This window comes from Ischnura elegans, chromosome 7 (assembly GCF_921293095.1).
Source record: "Ischnura elegans chromosome 7, ioIscEleg1.1, whole genome shotgun sequence".
Lineage (NCBI taxonomy): Eukaryota > Metazoa > Arthropoda > Insecta > Odonata > Coenagrionidae > Ischnura > Ischnura elegans.
Window position 1 is genome coordinate 34,208,903 of NC_060252.1, and position 23,162 is coordinate 34,232,064.

At 39.0% G+C, this 23,162-nt stretch overlaps 1 protein-coding gene across 1 annotated transcript in view; it reads left to right on the forward strand.

The window, feature by feature from the left end:
* Positions 1-23,162, forward strand: part of LOC124162531 (monocarboxylate transporter 5-like) — a 146,612-nt gene that overhangs the window by 113,094 nt on the left and 10,356 nt on the right. The window contains exons 5-6 of the mRNA XM_046539100.1: positions 11,526-11,690; positions 16,811-17,142. Of these exons, the coding sequence (XP_046395056.1) occupies positions 11,526-11,690; positions 16,811-17,142 (497 nt within the window). The remainder of the gene's footprint in view (positions 1-11,525; positions 11,691-16,810; positions 17,143-23,162) is intronic.

Sequence of the window (23,162 nt, forward strand, 5' to 3'; positions counted from 1 at the left end):
GCGCTTGGCGCGAAGTCTCTGTAGTTGAAAAAAAAGGTGCGTTTTTGACCCAAAAATCATTCGTATTTGTGGTTTCTACCTACGTCAGCAATCCAGAGTTATATTTTCTTGACGCAATTTTCTCCGCCCTTTATGTCGCTCCACCGCACTAAAAAGGCTAAATAAAAGTCGTGTGGAAAATATCTAAGACGTTATTACTCTCATCATCATGTCAGAATCCCTAAAAATTGAGCTAGCAACGATTGAACCCTCAGTGTTACATGTTTCTAACCTGCCAGGTGAACGGATTAGTGATTTAATTCTAATTATTTGATTAAAAAGGTCCAAGGCATGATTTCCTGTCCATAGGATTTTTTTCTCATGACAATTAATTTGAGAAACCCCACTGACAGGTCATTGTGTTTTGATTTTCTTACTGAAATCACCCAGAACATCTATATCCTTGAAGGTGATGAAATAGCGTAGGAACTAATTTTACCAGTGGAGTTACTAGACGTGGGCGTCAACGATAAGCGTTTTTTTTTATCATTTCAATTAATTATCTGCCAGAATTTTCTACAGCTACTCGCAACTTAAGAGTTGGACTCATTTTACTTTCGATAGTCGGTAGATAGAATAGGTAGCATCGAAAACAGGTCTTTAAAGTTAGGTGTACCACAATCTACCTAATATTTTTCTCGTGTTTGTGTATAGGGAGTTTTCTGCACTAAAACGATCGGCAATGAGGGTACTTTCAGAAGTTTTAAATGATTCAAATCTAATTTAATCTAAAAAAAATCCCTTATTACCCAGTATAATTAATAGAATTAGAAAAAATGTTAAAGTGGTTGTATCATCATTTTTAGTACGTATTATCGCATTACATGTTTTTAGTGCATCCGATTCCCAGCTGACGTACCCACCAGTAATTGATCATGCGGCTGAAGGCACGAGCAAGAGGCAGAATCAGAAAATGCGGCAGAGTGGACGCTTAGACACTAACAAATAAAATCCCCATGTTTTTAATCCCGGCTTTTTCCGAGAAAATGTATTTCGCAGCTGTTTCGTTGTAAATTTTATACCCTTTCTGTACTATGTCGAAATTACGAAGTAGTATTATACGTCCAAAAAAATATTAGGGTAAGTGTAAACTTTCGGGGACCACTGTATAAGAATTAATTTCTATAAGACTCCCTCGTTGACCCCGCCATCTGGTGGCCAAAAGGTGAAAGCTATGCATGACTTCTAATCCTCCTCAAATTCTGAAAAAGATTTCAAAGCCTCTTTTTATTTAAATAGGTGACTATAATAATTTTGATACATTTCCTGGATAGGAGTTAACACTGGATAAAAATTTCCACTCGATTTTTACGTTGGAAGAGATTTAGATAATGGTTTAATGGGACGGTCCCCTAGACTGCCCACGTAGGTACCGACATGGAGATTAGTTATTCCATTTAGTAATGTTAATGCCCCACCGGAATAGATGGGTTTAATAACATATTTACCAAAGCAGCAAAATAATTACTACAAAATATGTGCATTGGAAATGTAATTTCATGGTGTCTATTAGTAAGCTTTTGCAGGCAGTGTTAATTCAGTGAATTCATCGTATCAATATTAAATAGCGTTCTTTCCGGGTGTTTCAAAATTCCGTTGTATTTCATGACGCTCTATTCGGGAAGCAGGAGTGAGAGTGGCTGGATAGAGAATCACTTGTCATCACATTTGGGGTAACACAGCTTCCTCTGTCCACCAAGGAGGATACATCCATGCCCAATTAATAGCACTTCAACTGGTGCTGGTTGTCTGATTGTGGATCTGCGAGGTGAAAATGAGAGAAATTTTGGGAAATATCTATTGTGCGGGAGAAGAGTTGAGGCGTCATGAAATGAAAAACTTTGTCGTATTTCCCCAAAATTAGTTATGAAAATGTTAGTGTTATCTCTGAAAATAATGCCTTTATAATACAAACTACACCTTTGAAAGTTGAAATGTCCGCAATTATTCATAGTCCATAGTAAAAATAAGCTACCATTATCTGTGAGGATAATATTAAATGAACTTGAAACGTATCGTAATCACAATCAACATAAGTTTAAGATCCCTTACATGACTGCAAACTTCGTTATTCAGCGTTTCTTTGGTAACTGCCAAATGCATTCATCAAAATGTTTGCGTTGCCATAGCTCAGTAACTAAGGAGTTGCTTTCGATGTGAGGCGGCGGGTTTCGATCATCCCCATGTACCTTAATAAGATTATCAATAGATGAGGGATTCATTAGTCTAGGATTGAAATAATCAGGAATTGAGGTATTCAAGATAGGAAATCAAAATTCTAGGATTGAGGTAAACAAGAGTTGAGGGAAACTTAACCATGAGTGGAGGGATTTGTTTTCCTTTGGCAAAACATAAAGTCACCGTCCCTGGAAGAAGGATCCTGTGTAATCCTAACTCGAGTACACCGAAATTAAGTAAACAATCTTGCAAAGTCTTCCGCAATGCAAAGTAGATGCTCTTAAGGTTTCCGGATATCCACCTCGTTGTTTCATGCCTGATGACGACAGTTTCGCAGGATAGCCTGCCAGCTTATTCAGGTCTGGAGTTCGATACAAAATGGCTCAGTGAACATACGCCGAAGTGGAAGTTGCAGACAACGACCGTTTTGCATCAAACTCCAACTCTGACCTAAAGATCCTTGCGGGATTGCCGGCGAAACTGTCATCAGCAGACATGAAACAACGCGGTGGAAACCCGGAAATCATGAGAGAATGAAGCCAAAAGGACTATCCGATCAGAGTTTGGTCGAGGGATTAAATGAATGTTATTTTTTTGGAGACACGAAAGAAAATATAGTCATCTAATTGTACCCCATCGATTGACGGCTATGAAACAAATTTTTTTAGGCTATACAGGGTGTGACAGGAGGAATTTTCAGTACTCCATGAGGTGGTAGGGGATACAATTTTAAGTGTTTTTTCCCATAAGCATGGAGAAGCAACTCCTTAGTTACTGATGGCTATGGCAACGCAAACATTTTGATGAATGCATTTGGCAGTTACCAAAAAAACGCTGAATAACGAAGTTTGCTGTCATGTAAGGGATCTTAAACTTATGTTGATTGTGATTACGATACGTTTCAAGTTCATTTAATATTATCCTCACAGATAATGGTAGCTTATTTTTACTATGGACTATGAATAATTGCGGACATTTCAACTTTCAAAGGTGTATTTTGTATTATAAAGGCATTATTTTCAGAGATAACACTAACATTTTCATAACTAATTTTGGGGAAAATTTATTTTGTTTATGGAAGTAAACCTCATTTTTCTATCAATATTTGCACGGATGATATGGAAACTTAGATGATGTCATGACCATTATGCTTTATTCCTCGAATAGGGAGAGAGTTGTAACTTTCCCCAGTCATAGATACAAGTAGATACAACAATGGAAGCTTGGAAGAAGAAAAACGCCGCGTATTTTCTGTAAATTGCATTTCAAACCGAATTTTCAAGAAAAAAGACAAAATTTTACAATTTTTCTGGATGGTCTCCGTATGTTCTAGAAGTGAATGGCAAAGAGCAAATAATGGCAATAAATATAATCATCAGCCAATAAATTTCTCCTGGAACGTCTGTATATACACTAGGAGTACTCCGAACTACAATAAAACTCGCTCATAGCGATCACGCATGTATCAAAATCCCGCCTATAACGAGGTGAGTTTCCGTCCTCTTGAATTTTCCTATGATCGTAAATTTTAATTTCCCCATGTAACGAGTTCGGATAATACGAACTCCCCGCTATTACGAACTATTCCTTGCTTCCTTGGGGAATTATTTCCTCTTTCATAGAAAAATTACGGCCCGTTCTTCACCTTATCATCAATTGCTCGGACGTTTGGCCATCACATACTAATTCTACCGTTGATCTCAAAATCCTTCCCTTTACGGCCGTTTAATAGAAAGTGTGTCACGATGTCTAAATTTGGCGGATCTGTTGCTTAGATAAAGACGATTTGCGGAATATTAGCCGGTAATCCTGTGTTGTATAGGGCAAAATACTACATTATCTACATCTATATAATACCCCGCAAGCCGCCTAAAAGGCGTGTGGCAGGGGGTGTTAGGACACCAGCCGTTTACAGCTAAAAAAAATGAAGTACTCTAACGAGGTTGGTACTAGCGTTTATTAAAGTCCTTTATGGTTCGGGGGAAAAACGAATTCCCACATCTATCCGTTCGGCAAAACATCTCTCTTAATTTATCGCTTCTTTCGGACCTGGAAATATAGTGTGGCTCTAATATTATGTTCTCCGTGTCGCTCTTAAAGATATCCATTCTCAATTGTTCAAGCAATCTAAGCCTAGCGCGCAGCCTCCGAGTCTCCAATGGCTCCCAGCCTAATTCGCTTAACATCTGGGTAACGCTGTCTGTACGCCCGTAGCAGTTTTTAACGAAACGCGCAGCCTTCCTTTGTATTTTATTCAGTTCGCGGATTAAGTCTTTCTGCACCGGATCCCATACGCTCGCTGCATATTCAAGGTGCGGTCGGACGAGAGCGAAATAGCACCTTTCTTTCACTTTCTCATCCGAAAATCTTCCCACAATACGCTTGACGAATCCTAATTTCTTCAGGGCTATGCCGCAAATATTCTTTATATGTGTTCCCCACGTGAGGTTCGAGGTTATCGTAACTCCCAGGTATTTCACTTCGTCTGTTGCCTTTATGTTAATACCATCCACTGCATAAACATGGTTAGAATTGGACGAATTCCGCAAGAAATGTAACGCCATGCATTTGCTCAGATTAAGTTCGAGTCCCCACTCTTGGCTCTACAAATGAACGCTGTTTAGATCAGATGATAGAATTTCATAGTCAGAGTGATCACTAATTTCGCGATAGATGACAGCGTCGTCAGCAAGTAAGCGTATTTTACTGCTAATGCGGGGGCAGAGATCATTAATGTATATTATGAACAACAGGGGGCCGATTACGCTTCCTTGTGGAACACCTGGGTATTATGGGTATATCGAAGTCCCGTTTATAACAAAATAGAACGATGGTACCCTGAAATTCGTTATAACGGAGTTTTACTTTAATTTAACTATATCCAAACAGTTTCGATAAATTTTGGCAGAACACTTGGTGACAATCGAGGGTTTTGGTATGGAGGCACATTGATTTTAGGATGAGGTAATATAGTAGGAATAAGATCGTTTCATTAATATTTGGCCAGTTGATAATTTCTACAAATATCAAAGTTCCACTCCCAGTAATTTAATAATTTATCCTAAACGACATGCTTCACTGTGTTCCAGCAGCATCGGGTATGGTATGGTATGGTATGGTATTTGGAGGAGGCGACCGACAGCTGAGGCCATTTGCGCCAAGAGGTTAGGGTATGGAAGGAAGGGTGGAGAGAAACCCGGCGTCGGCATTAGCCTGCTCTTAACGAAAGGCGCCAAGGGGACCACGGCTTAACGTCCCATCCGACGGACGGAGTGTTACGCTTGAAATGTCCTCCACACAACATTCAAGCAGGGATCGGGCAGTCTCTGAAAGTTCTCTGCCACTGCCGGTATTTGAACCCGAGCCCAACGGGTGGGAAGCCAACACTCTAGTCACCACACCAACCCGATCCCCAGTAGCATCGGGAATGGATACATTGATGCATATACGCTGATGAATACATGCTAATGATCGTGAGTGAAGTAAGCATGTTGACTAGGTTAAATTATTATTACTCTGACGGGAATTTTGAAAAGTTTAATAATTTTTCTGTGTTAATCGAGTTCCACAAAGTATCGGCCGCTACCATCACTTTCATTAGTTTTTAAAGATGCAGCATATAGCTTTTGTCAGCATGTAAAAAAATAATAATAATACTTAACGAAATGGTCTTCAAAACACAAATTTTCTGTAAAATTTGAATAGCTGAATAAAATTCATGATCTCTTTCACGCTGTGTTTGAATTTTCTGTTCAATCAAAACTTTATTCGAGAGTTGGAAAAAATGAATGAAAGGATATTTCCATTAATTTTAATTCATTTCTTCGTAAAATTGATGAGATTCGACTAGGTATGTGCGCCGATAGTAAAAATTTAGTAGCAGTTCAAGGGAATTTTTGCATCGTGCGGCGCGCGCTGGCCCATAAAGTATTAGTCACTACGGCGCGAGTCGTTCACTAATGGCCGCTTCATAGGAAAACATAACATTTATTTTAAGTACACCGGGACAAGCCACGTTATAACTTTACGGAGTCACCCGCAATGCACAAATTGCGCGAAAAATCCACAGATAAAAAAACCATTCGCCATGACCGGGATTCGAACCCGGATCCCCCGGATGGTGTGCTTGTAGATTTTAATGACGCCTCGGTAGCTTAACTGACTAAAGTACTCCACCGAAAATCTGGGGATCCGGGTTCGAATATTATAATAATATTCGAGCATATTTAAAAAAAAATTTTACAGCATATGTTTTTGAAAAAAAAAACATGTTTTTTTCTTTTTTATTTCCTTCCTTACGGTTGGAATATGAATGTGAATTTTAAGTATATTTTCTGATGCATTTAAAAATTATTTTAACAATATTACTTTATGAACGAATAGCCTATAAGGCTACCAAATACTTTCTAAAGTAAACTTGTAAAAAAACATTTTAAAATATCGGAAAAAATCGACTTATCGTCCATTCGAACATCTCCTGGTCGCTGGGCAGACGCGTTCACCGTTGCACCAGAAAATTTTAAGCCAACTTGGCTATGAAAAGTGGGTTAAAAATCATTAGCAAGATTTCTTCAATGAATGAGTTTAAAAGACGAAGCAAATTAAGAAAAAGTGTTTAAAAAACTTCTCAGTCTGGGGTGTCTCAAGTACCAAGGCCGTATAAAATCCCGAAAATGTTGCCACGAAATCTAGTAACAATGCCCCTTGGTTATTAGAAACAGCTGAGAATAAAATTTTATCAAAAAAGGAAACGCTATGATTAAGTGGATTATTTAAGAAATCCTTTAAATATTGCCGGCAGGATAGATTACGTGCTTCGCCAAAGGGGTAATTATTGACTAAGCTTATCCTTGAAGAGAAACTTTCGAATAAGAAATCTTTTCAACTTCAGATTCCGGTCATGCACTGCCGATTTCAATGTATCTCGGAACGCGGACCATTAAAAGAAACTATCCGAAAACTTTGGCACTTCAAAAGCGGGAAGCCTACCATGTGGTTCAACACCGCAGAAAAATTTCGCCGTTCACTGCATTTTTGGACTTGTAAAATTGGCGAGGCGATATTAAGTGAAATAATACTTCTCCTCGGAGTTTTCGGAAATTTCTGTGTCTAACTGACATACAATTCCGTCAAGATTTTTTAGTTACTAAATTTTTGTTATTCTAATCAAACAAGCATATAGGACCGAAGTTTCGGAGCTTCATCGCCCCATTATGAAGGTTTGGATTAAAATATGTTAAAAATTTTGCTATGTAAAAACATTTTTATGTTAAAATTTGCAACAGTCACTTCCTAGTACGTAAATTTTCAAAGAATCCATTATTCTTATTCTTGAAATTCATGAGCCGAATATATCTCAGATATGATTCTTACGAAGTCTTTTGCGGTAAATGGCTATTGTGGCTATGTTTTCCGGGATTTCAATGCTTTGTTCGTTACCTTAAACACAGTTTCACCAGATATTTCGCCAGTTTCTTTAATTATGAAGTCAACACTTCTTTCTTGAAGTAATCGGCGAAATTGCCGTCACCAGTCAGCAGCACAACGCGGTAAAAGCGCGGGAAACGTGATCGCATCTCAGAGTTTGGGTGTTTACCGAGGCACTTCTGGGGGAATGGGGTGTGCTTGACACTCAAATTCCAAAAGCGCATGAAACCCCAAAAAAATATTACTACGGCGCTGCGCGTTCATAAATTTTCTCGCTAATATCACCCGTTTCCGCGTGTTTTTTTCTATGAACGCCGCTATTGACGCCGCCGCTACATAGTTTTTACGTTCGGCGTACATGCCTAGTTGATTTCATTGATTTTGCGGAGAAACGAATTAAAATTTTGATAAAAAATGGAAACATCCTCACGTCTATTTTTACCAGCTCTTGAGAAAAGTTTGAACAAAACGGAAAATTCAAACGCACCGTGAAAGAGATTATAAACTTCAAATAAATTTTATTTAGCCATTTAACATTTACAGAAAATTTTTATTTTAACAATCATATCAGTAATTTTAATCACTACGTACTGTTTTACGTACTGCTGGCGAAATCTATAGGCTGTATCCTTAAAAACCAATGAAAGTGTTGGGTGAAAATTTTGATCAAATTTATTAAACTTTCCAAAATTCCGGTCAGAATATTAATAATTTAACCTAGCCCGACAAGCTAACTTCATTCACGATCATTAGCATGTATTCATCAGTAAATATGCATCAATGTATCCAGTGCTGATGCTACTGCAGTGCAGTGAAGCATGTTGGTTAGGATAAATTATTAAAATACTGGTAATGGAACTTTCGAATTGTCAACTTGCCACAAATTTTAAATTTTATTGAAAAATAATTGCTTTAAAACTCAGTTGTTATGATATATTAATTAAAAGGTTATATTTAGTGAAGTTATCAATTAATTTTGACATAAATGAAGAAATATTCAAAATAATTACTACAGGTCAAAATGATGGTCTTTCTAGGTAGCAATGCAACCTTCTAGTGTTAAAGGCCCCTGTACGAGGGCCTCAGATTTTTCCCTGAACATAGCCAGATAATCAAAACACTATCAAAATTAAAAATTATCTCTCCACCCCCTTTAAAGACTCCCTCTCCTCCAGTGACATCATGGCAAAATTAGCAGTGCCGGAACACAGTTTCCTTAGCTTTTTTTAATAGTCAAATCTTAATCTATGTGTTTTGTTTATTACAAGTTATTATTTACATTTTATTACATTGTTTTTGTTTTGATTACGAATTTATATATGTATTAGAAATTTCGAGGCAACAAAATTGATAAGAGTGCCATTTGACTATTACCGTATTTCTCCGAATATAGTCCTCCTCTGAATATAGTCCCCCCCCTAATTTCGAGGCTTCAGTTTCGGGAAAAATTATGAAAATGCGTCTGAATATAGTCCCCTCCTTACTTTTACCATTGGCATTTTTGGAAAAAAAAGGGGGGACTATATTCAGACATATACGGTATGTCTTATGTTAATGTGGTTACATCACCATGACACCACTGCTATCCACAATATTTGATTGATTGAAACTCTGCTAGGCCCCCTCAATGCCAAAAAAATCTCACGTGATTAATGGATGACCTCTATCTTAAGTAGCATGGTATTTTGAGGAGGCGACCAACAGCTCAGGTCATTTGTGCCATGAGGGAAGGGTAGGTTAAGAAGGGTGGAGAGCAGTGGCGCCGGCTTTATGGGGCCTGAGGGGGCCCGAGCCCCCCCAAAAATTCGTTACAGATGTGAGGAAAAAATGTGTCAGGCTTGTCGATTTTCCCCGAAGTGTCCAGATATCGAGATTCGAGTGGTCAGGGTTCTAATGTTGATCATATGACTCTTCTAAAATGCTTAAAAAACTTAAAATTCACTACTTATAAAATTTACCTGGGAAAGGTCCCCGGATTGGGCCCCCCCAATATTTTTTGTAAGTCGGTACCCCTGGTGGAGAGAAGCCCGGCGTCGGCATTAGCCTGCTCTTATTGAAAAGCACCAAGGGGACCACGGCTTAACTTCCCATCCGACAGATGGAGTGTTGCGCTTGAAATGCCCTTCATACAACACTCAAGCAGGGATCGGGCAGTCTCTGAAATTCTCTGCCACTGCCGGGATTTGAACCCAAGTCCCCTGGGTAGGAAGCCAACACTCTAGCCCCCACACCAACCCGAACCCCCCTTAGCTGCAGAAGCTACATTGCAGATCTTCCTCTGCATTTGAGAAATGCTTCATCAAGGTCAGGCACTCAGGAGTCACAGAGTAGGTAAAGGACCTCTATTATCAGGAATTGCTCTCATGCTTCCAGCCAGGTCGATAACTCTATGGCCTTCATGGCTTATGCTCCTTACTCTGGTACTCTCTTTAGGAAAATGAGAAATCACTCATTTTCCTGCAAACAGTATGCGAGTTGGGAGCTGATACGTTGGAGGTCATAGAATTATTGACCCAGCTGGAAACTCAAGAACAATTGCCTTTGCCGGGAGAGCATCAAGTTGTATTTCACCTTCGTAATCCCCATCCAACTTTTTGTCAAGGTTTTTAGAGGCTTGGGCAATAAAGATAAGAAGATGCTAGGAGAGCAGGTTGCAAGAGAGAATAGAACGTACAAGTATGCTTTCCCTGGAGTTGCCAGTACACACAAGAGATGCAAAAGATATTTTGAGCTACCTATACTTTTTTCGTATCATTAATTTAACACAGTTTTATTTAACTGATTATATGCACATAAAAGACAATGCTATCTTATCACATAAAAAAGTTACAATTGTGGTTCTGCAATGTATGGCAATGCAGGCAGCCCCACAAGACATGCCCCCCAATATGTATATGCCACTGGTGCAGATGCATACATTTCTGCAGTCAAGGGGTTATAGGAAATGCCAAGAATCTGAATTGTCTTACTACCCTTTTGAAAGGATCATAGACCAGCCTGGAAAATATGAAAACTTCAAAGATATTTTTTTGGTATTATAAATTGAGATTAGAAAAGCAAGTGAATATTTGAAAACTCCCAGGAAATTGCACTAAGGCAAAAAGACCTGTAAATATACGTACTGTCTGCCATGCATACTGCTGGACACCAGGAAATCAACAAAATGCAACATATGTATTCAATTAAATATTAACCTTGAGATAATGCTGCCAATCTCCAATTTGAAATATGTGCTTATTTCGTCTTCCAAACAGTTCATTTAATTCATATATGTTTATAAATTGAAAGATTCGTTGCGAGAAATATCTTAGCCTAGGCTTTTTTTATTAGAAAATCAGGAAAATTCATTTATGTCTCGAAATCCAAAAAATATTTTTACTATTTGCTATGCATAATGCCGGGCACCAAGAAACTAAACTGCATGTAATATATACATAGTATTGATAAGCTTGAAATCATTCAATCAATTTGTAAATCTTAAAATTTGGCATTTTTTTCTTCCAAATATATCATTTCACTACTGCATTTCAATAAAATTTAAGGGTATAGTATTGATAACCTTTGCACTAGGTTTCTCTGACATTTCATTATTCATTACAACTTGATGTGCAAAAAGGCTCATTGTGAATTAGTCTAAGTGAAAACTTAAAAGAATTTAATTTTGACATGGAAAACCTAGATAAGAATTATAATTTAAAGTCCTCAAAATGATGGACACCTAGGAATTTCAATCATTAACTTCCTTCACTATGTCCTTAAGAAATATGCCATCCAAATATATTCCAGTGGCCTCAATAAATAATATTTGGCTTTTCTGGTTGTTTTTTTCTTTCTTCTACCCCCATGCAAATCAGAGCATTAATTCTCCTTCTCTTCCACAGGTGTAGGTTTTGGCCTCATTGCCCCTTCCTCCTTTCTTGCCTTCAACTCGTACTTCCTGCGCAGGCGCGGCTTCGCCATGGGCATCTGCCAGGCGGGCATTGGCCTTGGTTTCATGGCCAGTCCACCCATAATTACGTACCTCATCAGAGAGTATTCTTTCTCAGGTAAGTGCACTGGGATCAGCAAAGGGACTTGAGGGCATGTTGAAAGTATGTACCGATAATCAAGTCAACTTCATTTCTGGTGCCACATCCCTGACAAAAATTTGTGGATTTTAAGAGGCTTGTGAAAATTAATAATGATAATAATAAAATTTTATCTGCCTGAAGACCAGGAATATAAAGCAGAACTAGATGTAGGACAAGTCAAACGTGTATGAACTTGCATCAAAATTGAGTAAAATAACATGCTATGAAGGAATATTTTCAATTTTGATTTAAACACATTGATTTTTTTATTTCTTTCACATATGGCAGCAATTTATTAAACAATTTGGTGCCCATATCTTAAGGCTCCATTTTTTCAATATTTGTGCTCAAATATAGCTATAGCAGATGTCATTTTTTGTTGCTGTGCGGTGATCAGTGGAGTAGTCCGGGAGGGGCACTTGGCATCCGGACCACCCGGAACATAAAAACACAATTATTTTCCCTCATAAAAAAATATCAAAAATCATGAATTTACAAAATATATTTTTTAACAAATTCAATGTTTTTCGATAATGAAAAGTGTTAAAATTAGTTTAAAACCCATTACTTATTGTTAGTACCCCGTTTTTCAAAACTTTTCCCCCCCTAATTTTGGACCTCTCAAACAAAATTTGTGGCTTCGCCACTAGCGGTGATGGTGAAATATGGTATCAGCATCAAAATTACTCATGTTCTTTTGCACATACATGACCGTCAGAAATGTATAATACAAGTTATGGGAAGAAGGAAGACATTTTCAATCCTTATACATATATTGGTTTACTAAGTGATCTGAACACTTCTGAGCAATAATTCTCACAGCTTTTTCTGTAGTCGGAAGATTTCAAAAGTGTAGTGCTACAAAGATAATGCTATAAAGTGCATGTGAATAGAAATCGCTATAATATAGGCTAAATAAAGTCTAACATACAAAATTTTGACTCAGCTGTCTAAGGAAGAAACAGCTTTCACTTAGTATCTACTTGTATATCAAAGAGGTTTTGTGAATCTCAATTGAAACCTGTATTGATAACAACTGTGAAACTCAGGGGTTTCGTAGAGGTTTCTAAGACTCTTACTTTACAATTTCTGCTATGCCACCTCCAAAGATGTTAGTTAGGATTTGTAAATGCTGAGGAGAATTTTTCAAAAGGACTTGTAAAGGGTTCACAATAGTCAATACATAAGAGGATTTCAATGAGTGTCTGAATCCACTACAGAAATTTTTTCTATAGGTTTTCAATGTAATAATTGCAACAAGGTTTTTAAACGTTGTACAAAACCATTTAGCCACCTTCATTAAGTTTTCAAGAAGACGTTGATAAAAAATCCTCTCAATCCTTTTTAAAACCTAACCAAAGTCTCTTATTGCCCCATGATTTTCATCTAGGACTTGATGACAAAGAACAACTGTCTCACATGACAATTTGCAAACTACCTCTAACATATTAGACACCTAATAGTCATTATTGAGTTAAAAAGAATGATCATTGAATTTCCAATAGTCCCCATAGTACCAAAGCCAATAACCTGGCAATGGCCATTGTATGTCTCCTTGGTTGGAGGTAGTTTTTCAATTGCCATACATGAAATTTTACCTCTTCATCGTCAAGAGAACTCAAAATTAAGTTAACTTAATTATTGGAGCTTTTGAAAATACCCTGAGAGCATAATTCTGGCCATCCCCCCTCCTCATTTGCCACATTTCCTATACCCTAGTAGAATAAAAGGTGATGGACATTTGTCACAGGAATCTATCGCTCTTACTGTTAGCCAAACCCTCAGCGGGTTGGCGCTGGTTCTTCTCCCCATTTATGATTCCCAAAGACAGTTAAAAACCAGTTTTAGAGATATTTTCCTTCTAATTTTAATTGGCATTTGTATTTCCATTACTCTTGGTTTAAAACTTTGCTGTGAGATATTTTGATGTTTTTAATACGGCAAACCCTCAGCCTACAGTATCAGCTGTGTTGCAGTCATATTCTAGAATGCGATGCAATGTCATGCAATAAATGTACAAAAAATGTACAATGCGGTATGAAGGGGATTCCTAATTCTGATGCCTGGAGTGTATATTTGAAAATATTTAGTGTAATTTCAGCATCTTCCAGTTTTCCTAGTTAATTTAAGCATGAAAATCTGAGCATGGAGGGAAAACCAAACTCTTTTGAGTATCCCATTGTCCTATGTGATGACAATTAATCCCTCCCATCAGACTACTTAAATTGGCATTTGGATTTCCTGTGTTTGAACATATTCATGCCCTAGTGGACAGTCTGCACAGTGGCACAGGGGTTTCGGGGAATAAAACACCCCCGCCCAGAGCTCAGAAATTATTCTAAGTTTAATCCATTTTACCAAAATTCTTATAGAATAATGTAAATATTCTTAAAATATCCCTCATAAAGCCGTAAAACCCAACGTTTTGAACCGTTTACCTTAAAAGTTTTCTAGGGAAGGGTCCCCGCACTTAGCCACACGACTCCCCTGTATTACTTGCGTCTAAAATCCCCCTATTATTAATTCCTAGCTGTGCCCCTGAATCTGCAGACCACACAGTTAACAGTTGAGCCAGCCAGAATTATCCCATAACATAAGAGAGGGACTGGAGAACCCTGATGCACCTTCAGAACTGCGCTTGTTGTTTAGATATTACATGTCACCTATTTAATACCCACACACCTACATCACCATGCAATGCTGTCACTTGGACGTGAATTGTCAGAAACAGTGGCACAGCGAGGGGGGGGTTTTGGGGGTTAAACCCCCCCCCCCCCCCAGAGCTCAGAGAAATGCTTAAGTTTAATCCATTTTACTTAATTGGATTGATATTACTAATAGAATAGTGTAAGGATTAATAAAATATCCCTCAGAAAGCCGTAAAATTCACCATTTTGAACCATATACCTTAAAATTCCACAATTTATTAATTTCGCACCTACCGCTTATCCTGGTGGGTATTCCACACCTCCAAACACCCCGGTATCAGTTGCACCTAAACCCCCCCAGCCTTAATTCCTGGCTGCGCCCCTGGTCAGAAATACCAGGAAATACCCTTTCTTTCATTATTTATTTCAAGAATGTACTAAATCCTTTCTTCAAAGAAGCTTTCTGTTCATCAGTGATGTTTGGTGCTTTCATTTCTTTCTGTTCTCACCCTATCTGTCCATTTGATTGCGAGCATCCGCTGCCAGGTCCAGGTCTCAAAGGTATCAAGTTTTTTCTGGTCAGCTTTTCAAATTTTTTTAAAGTTTCTATTACATATAGAGTGTCACTGCCAACACAGGAGGGTGGTATGTAGAGCACCCACTCAGCGATTCAACGATTTGGATTGGTGAGAGTAGAGCTCACCCCAAATGAAGGTGCATGTATGTGAATTCCGCAAACTCAGGGTGTGGGACCTGGTTTTTTTCCCTGGGCCACCTTATACTTCAAGGATTTCTTTTGGGGAACTCCGAAGGCTTCACTCAGGATACGAACCCTGGACCCCTAAATCAGGAGCCAAGTACCCTACCCACAAGGCTACCTTGCTCCCCCTTTAAGGATTGAAAATGGTGGAAATCCCGAGAGGACTTCACCAAAATGGAAGCCACTAGTGTGCTCATTGTCCCAACAGCATAACTTGGTTATAATCTATTCCCTTCATGTTTGTGGGTGAGGTGTCGTGAGAGCCTGGAAACTCTTGGAAGGCTTCGTTAACCCTTTATAACCCAATGTTGCTTCTAAGCAACATCAAAAATGTGTACATTTTCACATATGTTCAGGACAGATTTAAACTAGTTATTTTTCTGTGCTGCATAGTTTAATGGTGAAATCTGTAGCTGCCACAATAACTATGATTGAAAAGAAAATTTTCACATTTTTCACATGAGAAGTCTAGAAATGTAATTCCTCCCAGAATCACCTCTGGGTTAATCGGATAGGGTTAGAACCAAGAGAGAGAGGAGGAGCAAACTTAACGTTGCCAAATGTACGTATCCGCCCTACTTTGTCACTGAATATGTGTGATTCATGGATGGCCACAGGTATTTTGGCCCCAGTGCCGAGACAATACACCTACTCATTTGGAAGGCATTGGGGATAATCCTTTCACGGAAGCCCATGACATTGTCAGCTACCACCCTGAATGAGGTACTGCTGGTGAAAGGCATACTTAGACGCATGCAAGGAGAATGCGTGAGGTTTGGCAACAGTGGAAACCAGACTCCAGGCCAGGCTCGCGGCGTTATACTCCCAGGGCAGGGTCTGTAAGCGCTAGCTTTTCACCTCTGCACCACAGAAGGGGGAGGACAAGGCAGGAAAAAGGAAGGAGGCACTGCAGTGATAGGAGCCCGACGACGCCACCTAAGAATGGATAGGAGTGGAAGGATAGGGAAGAGGAATTCCGCACCGTCACAGAGGCGGGCAGGTCCTATAACTAGCAAAACCATAATTTAATGTTTCTACATAAAATACCCTATGAGGAAAAAAATTTCTACAATTTTACGTATAGGTTTAGTAACACTGCTCCACCAGCAGATTCGCGATGTTATCTAGACAGAGGTCTGAGAGCGACTGACTGAGGCCACGCCTACTGCTTGCTGATTGGCCAAGGGAAAGTCACATGTCGAGAAACTTTTCCTCCCCTCAACCTGTACTGGCTTTAGCCACACCAGCTCACCTGCAAAGACAAAATGAACAGAGAATAAATAAACATGTTATGTTACTTGTTTTAATACTTATATGACCCAAAGAAAGGTTGCCCTCCAATGAATGTTTTTACTTCACCAGTGTATTTATTTATTTATTACACACACAACTGAAAACAGCACTGTACGGCCTTTACATTGGGGTTGATAACACTTAACAATCAAGCGTGCACAAACATCCATACCCTGGATAAGGGTAAATTATTCAGGTGGGACTTGAACCCGCGACCTCCTGTTTGGCAGGCGAGGACTTCACCCCGCCGCCACCGGGGCCAGCAAACATTGGTTAAAAATAATTAATGATTACCAAAAAGCAACTTCCGATGAATAATGATCCCACTTCACTTACTTCTGCAGTGTGGATGAAATTTACCAAAAATTTCAATGTTGCATCTTCTTTTCCCTCAGGGACCATGTTGATCTTAAGCGGAGTCGCCCTCCACTCCTTGCTCGGTGCTGCACTCTACCAGCCCATAAAGTGGCACATGCGCAAAGTACCTCCCAGCAACGGGCATGCCATCGTCTCAGAGGCAACAGATGGCCAGCCGACAACCAAGCTGCATTCCAAGTTGGCTGACCCTACCTCCATGGAAGAAGTGGAAGCAAGACAACCTCTGGCCATGGACTGCCCTGCACACGACCCATCTCGTGAGCCACAGTCCCGGCCACCACTGTTGAGGTGTGCTGGTGATGGGCCAGCGTTACTACTGCCTGCGGCCTCTCTTCCATCAATCCCCAAGGTGAGCTGCCATCAACCCAGTGAGAAATGGGTGGTGGAATCCACGTGGAACCCACATGGAATCCACGTTGACTCGTGGATATATGGTGGTGGTGGATATTGAGTGGTTGGACCCACGTGGAATCCACGCTGATTTCAAGTGGATTTGTGGTGATTAGCATAAAATGTTAAACAGAATTTCTAATTTGTGGAACTTAACTCTCTGGTGACATTGCGTCATTTATCATCCTGAAACCATACTAGTTATGTGAAAATGTATCGCAGATTCTATTTTTATATAATTCGTGGAAAGGCAGCCATGAGAGCACATGAAAATTCGTAGACACATATATAGAAGGTTTAGATATAGAGTGGTTGAGGTTTTAATGGTTTTAGGACAGCACCTACTGCTGTTTTAATTTTTCCACCAAATTTCCACGTGGGTTCCACGTTGATTCCATGACCAAAAACACGTGGTATCCACGTTACATCTCCACGTGGATTCCACCACCCATTTCTCACTGGGAATTTTTATTGATACCCTTTTTCCGCACTGTTGGCGGCTGGGCGGTAGAGAGCTAGTAGCCAATCGGAAGCGCTGCCCCTACCACCTCACCCTTCCCCTCCACTCCCTTCCCTTTTCCTCTCCATACGGCTGACCAGCGTTGCCATTCAATGGAAATAACTGTACGTGAGGCAGTACGAGCGTGATCTCCCATAATTACATTTGGCAACTCTGCGAGCTGGAGAGCGATGCTCACTGCACGAAAGTCGGAGAGAGACTGCATCCTCATGCACACTTTCACCTGCCGCTCTTCTGTGATTGGCTAGAAGAGTGGGTGGGTCTCGAGCGCGTTCAAGATCACCCACTATCAGTTGGGAAAAAGGGTTTAGGAGTAAATACGTACAGTGGTCTTTTGGTAAAATGGTATCGGACCAGAGAACTGCGGGATTACTGAAAACGCCTGATTACTGGAAATCACAAATAATTACGCAATCCAATGGCAGAGGCTACTTTTTATTGTATTCATACATTTGAATGACATATTGTATTATACATACACTACATTAGTGTATACATGCAATTGAAGTGTCAAAGTTAAGTAAAACTACTATAAATAAAGTGAGCATATATAATTTCATCCATTCGACTTAAGATTTGATGGTGAATTTTCCTACCCCACTTTCCCCCTCGCTTTCCACCATGGGCAACTGTTTGTGTATTTCTCCCCTCTCAGTATGAACTACTTCCCCTATTTTCTGAGTTTGACTAGTTTCTGATTCTGTGCAGTGGACTACTCAGAATTACCAAGCTACCTGATTGGTAGCTACGTGTATAAAAACGCCAGATTACCAGCAGGGCCATAGAAGGGAATTGGCAGATTGGCAAAACTGTTTTTTGAAATGAAATGAAATAGTGATGAACTTAGAATAATTAAAAAATTAAGTCCTTTGTAAGCAAAAATCATCATCTGCACTGCACATCATTATGAAGAAAGAAAAAACTGGAATAGACAAAATTCATGGAATATGATTTGAAGAGAATTTAATCAACGAGAATTCATTAATTAAAGCATATCTATGCAAGGAATTTATCAGTAATGCAAGTTGAAATCATATTCCTATGGTCAATGTCTAAAGCACATAGGTATATTATAGTAGACATCTTAAGGCTCCAGAAATATTCGACATTACTTTCAGTTTAATTTAAAAAATGAGGCATCTGTATTGTGAATAAATCTTCTCATATTCTCAATAAATCAATGAATAATTGTCAGTATTAACCCAATCACCTGAGTGAACAAAAGTCGCATTGGTTTCATAGGGTGTTTTTCCAGTATCTCACCCCACCATATCCAACCCGCATCTTAAGGTCTTAACCAATTGGTTGGCTTCTTACAGGCCAATTGATATATTTCATGAGATTAGCAATAGCATGTGTGGAAATCCTCAAGCACAAACTCATTTATAGGTGGTGGTAGCCATTTTTGATGCACAAAGTTTCTCAACCTTCAAGTTTAGAATAAAATACATAGATTGGAATTTTCTGATGAAAATTACTCTTATTTTGATACTATTCAGCCAACTTGGCAGTATGTCATTTGTATATTTATCATCTCAACAAATAAAACTAATTTTGATCACCTTTCTCATTAATTTTTAATACTGAGGCATCTTCAGAGATCATGGATAGGCCGAACTAGTGAGACACTTCAATGTTATTTGATTACTTGAACTTTGAACATATACATAACCAGATAAGCTCCATCATACTCCCCACCATTGTCGTATGTCATTGGCTCCAACATCAATCTCAAATGCTGCTGTCACCCTGTAAATAAATATTTTCATTAGAGAAGCCAATTCTTTGCATCATTTGCATCTACATAGTTGCTTTAGATTGTACATGTGACTATGAGGTGTGTGATGCTAGTGGTCCAGGGCTAGCTTCTCAACATTCCTTTAAAAAATGCTTGATGTTGGGACCAATATTTTGTCTTAGCAAGACATTGAGTTGTGATGCAACCACAAAACTTGAAATTGTAGAGCATGAATATTATGTCAATACAAAAGACTGCCTTCATTATATTTAAACTTTTCTCGGGATTCTGCGCAGTTAAGATTTTTTAAGAGCTCCAAATTAATCAATTAAGTAAATTGATAATGATGATTAATAATGAATTAACATTTTTTTGGGCTCTTAGAAAATTTTACCCACGCAGAATTCCGAGAAAAGTTTAAATATTCTGTTCGCTGGGAAAGTGTAAAATCTTACGTGACTGCCTTCATTGTTTCACACAAGTAAACTCTCCTGAAACTAACTAGGTTTCGAATTAAGACATCAAAATCTTCAGGTGAAGATGAAGATGTTGACCTGAAGATGAAATCATGCTTTGAAACCTCAGTTGTTTCAATGAAGTTTTTTTGTGAGGAACAACCAGGTCAGTGTAATCATTTACGTGATGAATTCCATGAAGTCATACCAGAGGCCACCAGAGAAGTTTATTTCTAGCTAGCAGCCTGTCAATGGGAATGCTATCTAAGTACATAGTAAAATCGATTGTGGAGTATTTGGAATATTTATGAGCTCTGAAGAGAGCAGTGGTGAAATTTGGATGAATTGCAATGGGAAAAAATTTCCCAGGACTGGGAATTATACCACAGACCTATTGATTCTTGGGCCACTGCTAAGACCACTATGCCATATCCAGGTTCCTTGATTTCCATGGTAATTTTCTGAGGTTCTCAATGCTATATGTTATGTCCTTGTTGTCCTTCAAGGATGGCAACACAAGGAATATATAAGCTTTTAAGATGCACTAAAAAGTAAACAATTGAGTGAAGCCAAAAAATTACGCATCTGGTCATCTTGAGAAGGATCTCTAGAATTGCTCTCCATGTAAAAATACATACAGTGGAAAAAATCCACAGAGAAAAACATCATTCGCCCAAATTTGAAAAACCATTCGATGAATGATTTGTGGATTTTTCATGCAATTTGTGCACTGGGGGTGACTCCGTAAAGATATCACCATGGCTAGTCCCCGTATTCTTAAATTAGATATATGTATGTACATAATTTCAAATATCTTTGCGACTGAGAGGCCGGCCCAAGTTTTTTAGGGGTAAGAGTGAAGAGCATGTGACTACATGAAAACCAACCAAAATGTGATATGCAGAGTATACCCTCAAATCTCTTTCAAACCTCCATGACGTACGCTTTGAGAGGAAGTTAGCTATGCTGCAAGAGTGGAAAGAGAGTTTTTTACAGTCTTTAGTTAGACAGTCTGACTGATTTCTTAAATGATACAAGTATTCTGAGAAATAAGAGCAACAGCTTCCTTTCTCTCTCTCTCCCCATCCCACAACCCTAGTGTTGCAGGGAGTGGCGTAGCCAGGGGGGAGATCCGTATGGTCCGGAACTTCCCAAAATAGGTATGAAAATACAATTACTTCCCTTTATAAAATAAAACAAAATATTGAAAAATCATTTATTTACAAAAAAATTTCTTTCGCAAATGAAGTTTTTTCGACTATGAAAAGTGTTAAAATTAGTTTAAAACCTTTTACTTAGCACCCTCTTTTTCAAAAATTTTCCACCCTGGTTTTGGACCCCTCCGAACAAAATTCCAGGCTACCCTGCTGGTCCAACCTGCTGCAGCAACACCACTCAAAATATTCCAAGCTTACATGAATGGGCCAGTTGCAAAGGTATTTGAAAAGGATCATAAATGCATGAGAAATCATTCAACTTTGAAATTATTTTCCCACCTAACATCATTCAGATGAAATTGCGAGTTGGTAGATAAATTTCTTGGTTCCTATATGAAATTTATTACACCTCAAATTTTCAATCAAATTCTCTGCTTTTTCCCATTTACAATGCATAGTAATGCAAGCCAAGCTTGGAGGGTCCACACACGCTAAACATGACTTTAACTGCTCCTAAGCACAGTGCTTAGCAAGCAACCTTCCATCACACATGAAGAGACTCTTTCCCAGCACTTGTGAGCGATGAATTTTTCTCGGGATTCCGCTCGTGTTTAAAACTCCATTGTCGCCAATGTTTTGAAGAGTGGGTTACTCATCATCTTCAGGGCAGTCTGCAGCAGGGATCGAACAAACGGGCTTACCATATTTACTTGTGTTAGCGTCGCCCTAGTGTATCCCACACACCCCCATTTTTGCGCCGGCTCATGAGGAAAATAAACTTCCAAACGCTTTTTGGGTGCGGTCTAATATAGGAACTCGTGATTCGTTGCTAACAGTGGCGGATACAGAAAAAACTCAAGGGGGGGGCGCAACATATCTTGAATTGTCTTTAATTTTATCGTAATAAAAGATGATCAAGTCACAGGCAGAGTATATGAAAATTTGATTTAAAGTGATTATAAACATGTAAAAGACAATGCCATCTTATGATATAAAAAAGTTACAATTGTGGTTTTGCAATGTTCGGCAATACATGCGGACCCGCAAGGGGGGGGCGCGCGCCCCCTGCGCCCCCCATCTGTATCCGCCACTGGTTGCTAAAACGATAAATTTACGTTTCCAAGATTAGTAAGGTTAAATAATGTGAGACAGGGGCGCAGCTAGGAATTAAGGCGGGGGGAAGTTTAGGTGCAACTAATACCGGGGTGTGTGGGGGTACGGAATACCCACCAGGATAAGCGATAGGTGCGAGATTAATAAATTGCGGAATTTTAAGATAGATGGTTCAAAATGGTGAGTTTTACGGCTTTCTGAGGGATACTTTATTAATCCTTACACTATTCTATTAGTAATACCAATCCAATTAAGTAAAATGGATTAAACTTAAAAATTTCTCTGAGCTCTGGGGGGGGGGGGTTTATTCCCCAAAAACCCCTCTTGCTGCGCCACTGATGTTAGAAATGTAATTCCTGCAAAGGTTTCCTAGTTTCAATGCTAAACTCTGGAGTAATAAACGATAATAATTTGAGGGAAAATGGAACGCGGCTTACATTAAAATTTGGAGGATTTGTGTATGCCATGCACCCCCATTTTTCACCGGCATTTCCGGAAAAAAGGTGTGTGGCTTCTACAGGTGATTATGGTATACAAGATTACTCAGGAGTCAAGCTGGATGTGATTGGTGGATGTGCCTAATGATTGCGTTCCAACATGGCAGAGGTGGAATGGTGGATCCCAATCGTTAGGGCATCCACCAATCACATCTGGCTCAATCCCTGGGCAATTGTATATAAGCCTGGTTATTCAATCCCTGGCACATACTACCCTCAAGACCATAAGCAATGTGCTCTTCAAAACAATGATGAAATTGCAGTCTCCCATTGTTTACAGTTCATTGCCAGGAGGCCACTATCAGTGGTAATCCTCATTCCAGTTCTAGAGCAATTTGTTATGACAATTGGGGAATATTTTAGCCTTGCTGCGTGAACAGTAATGAATTTCATATTAGTAATTACCTTGGGAAAAAGTTCAGTCAATTCATGAGAAGAATGATTGTATAAAGGCAGCTTTACTAACATATTTTTATAACATTTTTATAAACTGGATTTG